General features: G+C 39.1%; 1 protein-coding gene across 2 annotated transcripts in view; it reads left to right on the top strand.

The window, feature by feature from the left end:
* Positions 1-1,749: 1,749 nt before the first annotated feature.
* Positions 1,750-10,686, top strand: part of TTC1 (tetratricopeptide repeat domain 1) — a 65,204-nt gene continuing 56,267 nt past the window's right edge. Inside the window, exon 1 of one of the 2 annotated variants that reach the window (XM_079145784.1) lies at positions 1,750-2,245. In XM_079145784.1, the coding sequence (XP_079001910.1) occupies positions 1,913-2,245 (333 nt within the window). In that variant the 5' untranslated portion in view covers positions 1,750-1,912. The remainder of the gene's footprint in view (positions 2,246-10,686) is intronic. The other variant, XM_079145785.1, reaches the window with a different exon arrangement.

Genomic DNA, 10,686 nt, shown 5'->3' with positions numbered 1-10,686 from the left:
ATATAAATAATATTTTATAGGTAATGTTTATATTTTAAATAATGACTTTTTTTTTTTTTTTAATCCAGTGAGAAGAGTGGCATTGTTTGAAATTCTGGAAAATCTCTAGCTAATAGAAGACAGCCGGAATCTCATGTCTCATTTGCATTTAGTCGGCTGCACTATCACATTACACACAGCCTCTGGAAAGCTACACTGTACATTCTCAAGAAAATGCATGTAAAAAGGCAAATTACAACCTAGCATCATGCCAGTTCCTCTTTCCTGCTAAGAATAACGCGGAGTTTTGCCGTAACTCAAGGTGGTAGCCGCCTTTCATACTTTTGGTCCGTACAATGACGTCACGCAGTGACAACACGCTTCCTCCTCGAAGTGGCTACTACATTTCCCAGGATGCTTTGCCAAGAGCGGCGCCATTGGTCGGCGCCGACGGAAGTGCACCTGACTGAGCGGAAGTAGAAGGTCTCGGAGACTGGCAAGGTAGAGAGCGGAGGATCTGTGAGGCTGTGAGTAGCTTGGTGGGTCTGGCGGTGTGACGGTGAGGAACTGGGCTAGGGGATCATCTGCTGGGAACCGCAGCGTAGCACTTTCATTACCCTGCAATCTGCGTTCTTCTAGTTGACCCGGGAGCGGGGAGACACAGGACATTGCTCTGGAGGGGAAATCTTCCTGTTATTTATCGTGGTGTTTTTTTCTTGGAACGAGTTAGGGTGAATTCGGACTCTTGTCGCGACACAAGGGTCATTGGCGTGATTTTGCTGCGACCAGAAGGGCGGGACTCCTGACGGTCTGACTCAGCTTCTAGAGCAGTAGTTCTCCATTGGCTGCACGTTAGAATCCCCCAGTATACTTTTTAAAAAAATTAACTACAGATACCCAGCGCGACTCCATACCGATAGATGAAAACCTAAGCAGGGTCTGGACGACAATACTTCTAAACCATTCCAAGTGTTATTACGCAGTGAGGACGGAAGACTGCCCTTCTAAGCGCCTGATTTTGATTCCCCGCGAGGATCATCTTCGGGACCTGCGGCTCCCGGACTCGCTTTCCACTATTAGCTAAGTGGGTCTTATCACGTGCATTTTGCTTACACGGTTTGGTCACGGATTCCATTTTAAGCTCCGCCAGAAGCTTATTTTTGGGATTCTGGTAGTGTTGCTGGTAAAGACAGATCGTGGTTTCTTATTCATGTCGTGGTCATTCACTGAGTAAAAATGAGCGCCTTCCCCTTGGGATGCTGAGGCAGAAGAGCATAAATTCTGGGCCAGTTTCAGCAACTTAATGAAACCCTGTCTCAAAATTAAAAAGGATAGGGATGTAGCTCAGTGATGGGGCCCTTGCCTACCTAGCATGCGCCAGGACCTGGGCCTTCGTTTTCATTGACAGTGTTTTAGCGACTCCTTTATTTTCTCTTTCTGTTCTTTTTCTTCTTTCTTTCCTTTTTTATTTAACTATACCTGCAAAATGCCAGCAGGGAATGTGAGAGCATTACCTTAAAATCCGTCTCTTGTAAGGGGCCTAGGGTCCTCAGTACTGGTGAGGTCTTAGGTTGGATCCCTAGTATAGCGTGTGTTGCCAGGATGGGAGTGGGGAGTTTGGTCTCTTGGTGCTTATAAGTAGCCCTGATACCAAATTTGACCAGGAAAGGAAAATCAGTTAAGATGATATTTGGCATTATTTGAGTTCATGATGACTTTTTTTTTTGGGGGGGGGGGGGGGGGGCGGGAGGGGGTTGTTTACCACTGAGCTATATCCCTAGTTCTTTGCATTTTGTATTGTGTTTGATCTTTTGATGCAAAAGTTTATTGAGGTGTGAAAGGCAGAATTATTATTTTTTAAAATAAACACCATTACATAACAGAAGCTTTTTCTTCCCCAGAGTTTCAGCCTCCCTCCCTCTCTGAATTCAGCATGGGGGAGAAGTCAGAGTACTGTAAGGTTCCAGAGGATCTGTTCAATGGTTTGAAGGTTACAGATCCCCAGGAAGCAGAGAGTGCCAGCCCTCCAGTTCCTGATCCCGAAGATCAGCATTCCCAGAGCAAGCTGCTGAAGGATGACAAAGCCCAGCTCCAGGATGACCAGGGAGAAGAGGAGTATTTTCATGACTGCAGTGCCTCATTCGAGGAGGAGGAGCCAGGAGTGGATAAGGCTGAGAACAAAGCTGATGATGGTGTGAATTCCTCTGAACTAGATGAAGAATACCTAATAGAACTGGAAAAAAACATGCCAGATGAAGAGAAACAGGTAAATATTTGTTAATTGTACAGAGTCAACCTCAAATTGCTTTTAAAAATAAGTAAATGTAGCTGGGCATGATGGTACACACCTTTAATCTCAGCAACTTGGGAGGCTGAGGCAGGAGGATAGCAAGTTTGAGGGCAGCCTCAACAACATAGCAGCACTTTTTTCCTCAAAATAAATAAAAAATCTGGGGATGTAACCCAGTGGTAGAATGTCTCTGGTTTAATCCCCAGTATCAAAAAAAAAAAGGTAAATGTGGTTGTTACTGTGAAATAGACCACTCCTTGTGTGTTATGACTTGCCTGTTTGTGTCCTTATCGCTTTAGTACTAATGGATCTGAAATAAATCAGTAGCATAAAAAGAATGCCTTGTGTGTGTCTGCTTGGCAAAGAAAATTCCTTTTTTTTTTTTCTTTTGTCTGCAAACTTGGAGTTCCTTATCTCTTACTTCAGGAATCTGTTTTCCAGTATTATTTTCTAGCATATATGTATATATTTTAGCTTTTTAATGTTCTTTTCTAAGGTTGGCTGCTGACATTTCTATAGTGAACCTTTTTTGTTTATGACATCCTTACTCATCAGTCTCCTCACTAGCAAAATAGAACTGCCTGAATATCTGGGTAGTGTTTTGTTTCTAGAGGACAGTGCCTGGATCTCAAGGGCTAGCACTGTCTATGAGAGTAGCTTGCGTTTGTTGAACACCTGCAGTGTGCCAGCCATTGAACTGAGAATGTTCCTCAATTTTTTTTTGTTTTGTTTTACTTTGGTCCTAGAGGTTGAGCTCAGGGGTGCTTTACCACTGAGCTGTATCTCTGGTCTTTTTTATTTTTTTATTTTGAGGCAGAGTCTTGCTAAGTTGGTGAGGCTGACCTCAAACTTGTGATCTTCCTACCTCAGCTTCCTCAGTCCCTGGGATTACAGGCTGGTATTGCCATGCCTGGCCACTTGTGTTTTAATTATAATCCTTGCCACATGTCTTTGAAGTATATACTATTACTATTCCCCAACAGGAAACAGAACTTATAGTAGTAAGATAACTTCCCCAAAGTCACATGCTTAATAAATGATAGAACTGATTCTCAAACCCTGATCTGTTTGATTCTAATTCCAAAGTATAATATAGAATTTAATAACAAAAATACTGATCTTCCTTCAAAGCAGGTACAATAGCTAAGTGTACCTGATCCTGCTTCTTTCCTTCCCTGGGCCATATCCTTTTCTGGGCAAGACTTATCTTTTGGGAACAGAAGTCTTGGTGTCCTCCACATGTCCTCCTCTCTGATCTCACAAGTAAACTAGTCTGAAAAGGTACCATAATATCTGAGCATGTCTACAAAGAACTTGAATGAGACTGTTTATGCTGCTTCAGAGCTGCTCACTGAACAGGTTGGAAATGGGTAGAGATAGTAAATGTGCATTATAACACTGGGTGTGGGTGGGCAGCGCTGGATGGGGAGAAGCATTCTTCTCTTTTTCTTTCCTTAGCCACTTTCCAGTATCAAGTTAGTCAGTTTTAGTGTGGAAGTATTAGCTTCTGAGTGAATGTGTGCCACCAGAAGAGGAGGATTAAAGGGCAAAAATGAACCAATTTCATAAACTACCTCAGCAAATATTTCTCAGAAAATAAAATTAGCCACAGCATTAGAGAAATGCTTCCAGAAAGTGGATTTTCCAGAAAGCATTTTTGTAGGCTTTGTAGAAGCATTGATCAAGGAAAATTTTTTTAAGTTAGCAATGTTATTTCAATACTTTAATATATGTTGCACTGATATTATAGTGAATTTTCTAGTGCCATCTAAGTTTGACAGTTTAGTGAGTTGGCTTCCAGTGTCTCTCACTCTGAAGTTCTATAATTTTATTGTATTTATTTATTTATTTGCTTCTTTGTTTGTTGGAAATTTAACCCAGCGGTTCTTTACCACTGAGCCACAACTCCAGCCCTTTTTATTTTTTATCTTGAGACAGGGTTTTGCTGAGTTGCTGAGGCTAGCCTTTAACTTGTGATTCTCCTGTCTCAGCCTTCTTAGTTGGGATTACAGGCATGAGCCACCACACCAGCTTTATAAACATTTGTAAGATAATTATTCTATTGCCTATAAGCTTAATATTCACAGTGGCATACAGCTTTTTACTTTTCCTTCTTTTTTGTTGTTTTTTCCTTTTTTTCCCATTTTCTTTTTTAAATCAGTGCCTTATAGTTGTACATAATGGTGGGATATACTGTCACGTATTCATACATGCACACAATATAGTAATATAATTTGGCCACTGTCATTCTCCAGTATTTCCCCTTTCCCTTCCTTCCCCTCTTTCCCAAGTCCCTTTACTTGACTAATCTCCCTTTGATTTTCACAAGACCCCTCTCTACCTTTTTTTCTTTTTTCTCTCTAGCTTCCACATGAGAGAAAATATGTGACCTTGACCTTCCGAGTTTGATTTACCATTTAACCTAATGATCTCAAGTTCCATCCATTTTTCTGCAAATGACATTTTCCTGCAAAATTTCATTTTCTTTATGACAGTACAGCTCCATTGTGTATTAAGGCTATTGTGAATTATGCTGCTATAAACAATGATATGCATGTATCATTATACTATGATGACTTTAATAATTCTTTAGGGTAAATACCAAGGAGTGATATAGCTGGGTCATTGGTGGTTTCCTTCCTCAACTTTCAACCTCCATACTGATTTCCATAGTAGTTGTAACTTTATTTCTTCCTATTAAAGCATTAGGGTTTAATTTAAATATAGTAGAAAAGTTTATTAGTTCTGACGTGTACAGCTTAATGAATTTTGACAGCTGTGTACATCTCTGTACACAATCAAGATGTAGAATATTTCCTTCATTTCAGAAGCTCCCTATGTAAAATGACTTTTTAGTCATTTGTCTTCTACCAACTCAGGAACCATTGTTCTGATTCTTATTCCATAGGTGATTTTTTTTTTCCTGTTCTAGACTTTGGTTTGTGTATGTGAAATATGTATGTATGTATTCATTTTTTAGATTGAAACATTTTCTATTTTACATTTTGTATATAAGCTGAAAATTTGTAAGAACTCAGCAGTAACTTACTGCAATGAGAGTGTGCTGTTTTTAGAAATATAATCCACTAACTCTAAGGAACAACCTGTGAAATGGAAGACAGCCTTTAACTAATTGTGGTACCATTCTGTGAGCTATTTTTATACTGGTTTGATAAATATGAAGAAATATCTTCAATTCTTATATGGTTTGGTTTTTATAGGCCATTGGGAATAGGAATATATTATACTTGATTTTACAGAGTTTATGTAGTTCAACAACAGCAAAAGAAACAAATGGCCAAAAAAATGTGGACTTTCAGCCTCCCTGATAATTTAAAAATGCAAATTAAAACGTCTCATCTCTCAGATCAAACACTGATCTGATGTTGAGAAGATGACACAGAAACCCATGTACTAATTTCAGGAATTTAAGTTGCAGCATAAATTCTGTGAGATGCAGATATCAAATTTTTATATAAACATAGTCAGGCATAGTGGTGCTGAGGTCAGGCGAACAGCTTAGTGAGACCATGTCTCGAAATAAAAAAGGGTTGGTATGTAGCTCAGTGGTAAAAAGCACCCCTGAGTTCAATTCCCAGTACCAAAAAAAAAGAAACCCCTTTTATATATATATATATACACACACACACACACACACACACGCACACACACGCACACACACATATTTACTTATTTTTTGATATGAGCACTTCTTCAGATCAGGACTGACAGTAGAACATTCTGAAATGATAGCAGTGTTTTATAACTGCACTCTCCAGTATGGTAGCCTGGTAGCCACTGGCTACATCTGGCTGCTTATCACTTACTGTGTCACCGACACAGTTGAGAAACTAAATTTAACTTTACTTGACATTTATTCACATAGTCATATGGCTAGTGAATACCATACCGAACAGCACTGCTTTAAACCCCTAATTATTTTCTAGACATTTATTTTAAGGAAATCATTAGAGACATGCAGAAATGCATATATAGGAATAAAGATGTATTGCGGCATCATAATAACTTTGGAAAGCTAGAAAACGTTGAATAGAGGGTATTTATAGTTATATTTGGTCTTTGTTTCTGATTCCCATCACTGACCCCTAAAGCCCTTGGAATTTCCTAAGTGCTCTAGTAACTGGTTATTTATAATAAGTGCCTTTTGGTAACACATGATTTTAAGCTAATTAGGTAATTTAGGTTGGGATATCTAGATGATTGACACAAGATGGGGTTAGTCACCCAAAAAACAGCAATTAGAGGGATGGACATTTTTAGCTCCACAACCGAACTCCAGAAAAGGAGAGAGTCAGGTGCTGGAGATTAAGCTTTATAAAAACTCTTTAATGAGAAATTTGATAAGCTTCCAGGTTGCTGAGCCCATAGATAGTAGGAAAGAGGTGCCTAGAGAGGAAATGGAAGCTCTGCCCCTCTCCTCCCAGACTTTACCATATGCATTTCTTCACCTGACTTTATCCGTATCCTTTATAATATCCTTTAAAACAAACCGGTAAATGTTAGTAAAGTGTTTCTGAGTTCTGTGAATTATCCTAGTAAATAATCAAGCACTAGAGTTAGGTAGTATGAACTGGTCATTCAAAGCACAGGTTACAATCTAGAACTTCTCTTTGGTGTCTGAACTAAGGCAGTCTGGTGGGACTAAGTTTTTAACCTGTGGATTCTGAATTGAATTATAGAAATTATAGAACACCCTATTGGTGTCTGCTAGAAAATTGCTTGGTGTAGAAGAACCCTCACATTTGGTGTCAGAAGTATCATGAAAGTATGTAGTAGGGGAGAAACTGATTTTCCCAGAGTGTTATTTAAATTTTTTTTTCATGTTTATAGAGTTTAAAAAAGATAAGGAATGACTCAGTAGTAGAGCTCTTGCCTATTGTACCTGAGGCACTGGTTTTGATCCTCCCACTGGGAAAAAAAAAGGGGGGGAAAGAAAACTAAATATAGGTATTGACCTGGAAGAATACCTGTAATGCTGAGTTGAGCAGGTTATACCACAGTGATCATCATTCCGTTACAAACCTATATGAAAATGTTTATATATGAAAGTCTTGAAGGATATACAACAAAGTATAAGCAGGAAGTAGTTTTGAGGGGCGTGATGATTAGCACATTTTCACCAGCATTTAATGCAATTTTGTAATATTTGCTTTTTTACAGTAGGTACAGATTACACATATAATCATTAACAACAAGAAATGTTATTTTATTTTGAGACTATAAAGAAATAAAAATTGATTGTTCACAACAAAAGTGTATGTTCTACCAAAGCCACGTAAATTGACCTCTTTGGTCCTTTGTGAAAGAAATGCTGCCCTGTATGGGAAATACATATTAATTACAGGTTGAGTATCCTTAATCTGAAAATTCACACTCTGTGGCTTTCTGTTTTTTTGAGGAGTTGGGGAATCTATCCCAGAGGGCCTCTACCACTGAGCTACATCTCTAACCTTTTTAATTTATTTTAGGTTATTGTATAATTAATTTCTGTATTTATTTGCAGTACTGAGGATTGAGCCTGGGGTGTTTTACCCTGAGTTATATTCTCAGCCCATTTTTAAATCTTTTTCTGTTTAAGAGAAGGTCTAGCTAAGTTGTGAGGCTGACCTGAAACATGGCAATCCTCCTGCCTCAGCCTCCTCAGTTTCTGGGATTATAGGCATGTGCCCCCAGAGTCAAACTCAAAATTTGAAACTTTGAGTATCATGTCAGTGCTCAAAAAATTCCACATTTTCAGATTAGGAATGTTCAACCAGTAAAGTCTGTGTAAATATTCCAAAATCAAAAAAAAAAATAATAACAATTAAAACTTTTTGGTTCAAGACATTTTGAATAAGTGATGCTTGTCATACAGAGTTTCTCTTTAGGCACAATGAAGTATCAGTAACCATAGTCTGTTAATCAAGTTAACTTGTCCTATAACCAAGAAGATAATCTTGGTTCCAGTGGAATGTGACTACTCAGAAGAACTTATAAATCAAGAAGTAATGGAGGAGGAAGGCAGTTAAGATTTGGTTTAAAAAAAAAAAAAAAAAAAAAAAACAGGCAAAATCTCTTAAGAAAGAACAGTGTATGTATTACTGCAGCAAATCTTAACTGTGTGGGCACAGCGTGTACACCTGTAATCCCAGTGGCCTGGGAGGCTGAGGCAAGAAGATCACGAGTTCAAAGCCAGCCTCAGCAAAAGCAAGGTTCTAAGCAACTCAGTGAGATCCTGTCTCTAAATAAAATACAAAATAGGACTGGGGATGTGGCTTAGTGGTTGAGTGCCCCTGAGTTCCATTCCCAGTACCAAAAAAAAAAAAAAAATTTAACTGTGAAAACTTAAGTGTTAGCATGACTTCCACAGGAATGGGATTTTAGCTAACATTTTTAAATGTACTAAATATGTGAACATAGTAGTGATAGTGAAAGGATTGGCCAAAGTGAAGAACAGATCTGGCAGCAGATGAAAACTATTGCTATAATAATATAATATAAAGACGCTGACTTAGTCTGTTTGGGCTGCTGTAACAGAATACTTAAGACTGACTACTTTATAAACAATAGAAATTTATTACTCACAGTTGGAGGATGGAGATCCAAGATCAAGATGAAACTGATCCCATGTCTGGTGAGATCTGTTCCTCATAAATGGTGCCTTCTTTGTCCTCACATTGCAGAAGGGACAAAGCAACCCTTTTCAAACTTTTTTTATAAGGGCATTGATCCCACTCATGAGGGTAGAGCTATCACCTGTCACTTCTCCGTGGCCCCACCTCTTAATACCACTGCAGTGGGGATTAGGTTTCAACACAACAGTTGGAGGGACACATTCAGACCATAGCAGATGCTTAGAGTATTAAAGGCTGTAGCATACTGCAGTGTTGTGGTATTGATCAAAGAAAATCACCTTTTATGGGATATTTGTAATAATGTAGTTTCTCAGGCTTCATGTATAAATTTCCTGGATAATTCATATGCACACATGAAGTTTGAGGACCATTATCTTTGGGGTCTTCATTAAATAGCTATTGAATAAATACCATCATTTCCTATGAGGACTGATAATTGGCTTTGTAAGTTGCAGAGATTTTATTTCACCCATTTATTCAAGAAAGACTTGCATTTCTTCCACATGCCAGGCATCATTTGAGGTCCTAAGGATGCAGCAGTACACAAAATAAAGAGTTTCAGTTCTTTCATAGGTTTATTCTAGTTGGAAATTACAAAAAAAAAAAAAATTGTTAAGATGAAATGATACCAGAGTGGGGGTTGAAAGGATGGGACTATGGTCTGAATATTTGTGGCCTTCCAAAATTCTTGTTGACCCTTGATCCTCCTAAGTATTAAGCAATGGGGCCAGCGCCAGGTGTGGCGGACATGTCTGTAATCCCAGCTACTTGGGAGATTCAAGCAGCAGGACCACAAGTTCTAGGCCAGCCTGAGCAACTTAGCAAGACCCTGCCTCAAAATAACATAGATAAAAGGGGCCGAAGATGTAACGCAGTGGTGGAGCACCCCTGGGTTCAATCCCCAGTACCTCATGAAAGGGGAAAAAAAAAAGGTGGGACCGTTAGATCATGATCAGGATATGAGGACTTCACACATAGATGGGATTAGTGTCTTTATTAAAGGGCTTCAAGGAACTACTTTGACTCTCCCTCTTCCCTTTTGCCATGTGAGGGTATTTGTTTATCCCTTTATCCATTTGAGAACTTGGCAGGAAAGCATCTTCTTGTGTCTTGATCTTAGACTTCACAGCCTCTAGAATCGTGAAAAATAAACTACTATTTCTTATAAATTACCTAGTCTGTGGCATTTCGTTATAGCAGCCTGAGTGGATTAAGACAGATGGAGAAGACTGCTTTACATTGGCTGGTCAGATTATCCTCTGGGGAGGTGGCATTTCAGCAGAGACTTGGGGGGTGGCAGGGAGTCAAGTGTGTAATGATCTGAAAGGGATCCTTCCAGACAAATGTAGCAGTTAGTATAAAGACTGTTAAGGTAGCAAACAGCTGGGTGTGCTCTTGGCATATTCAAGGAAAGAAAGGACCAATGACTGGATTATAGTGATTTAAGGAAGAGAGTGGGGTAATGGAGTTAGCGAGGGTTGATTATAGAACATAAGTCATGGTGATAAATTTGAAGTTCATTCCAGGGGCAGTAGGAAACATGGGTAATTTTGAAGCCAGAGGAGAGGCAACCGTCTGAGTAGCTAGTACTACAGGCACCCACCAGCGTGCCCAACTTAATAAGAACATTCTGTTCTTCTGCAGAGAATGGAGGATTGAAGAAGGGTTACGAGAGGAGCATTTGTGACCACTTAGGCCTAATGCGGTACCCTAGGCAAAGATGATGGTAGCTTGAACTGTGGATCTGAAAAGTGAATGATTTCAGCATGTATTTTGGAGGTA

The sequence above is a fragment of the Sciurus vulgaris genome (assembly GCF_902686455.1).
Source record: "Sciurus vulgaris genome assembly, chromosome: 6".
Lineage (NCBI taxonomy): Eukaryota > Metazoa > Chordata > Mammalia > Rodentia > Sciuridae > Sciurus > Sciurus vulgaris.
Note: the sequence above shows the minus strand (reverse complement) of the source record. Positions and strands in the feature narration are given on the sequence as shown.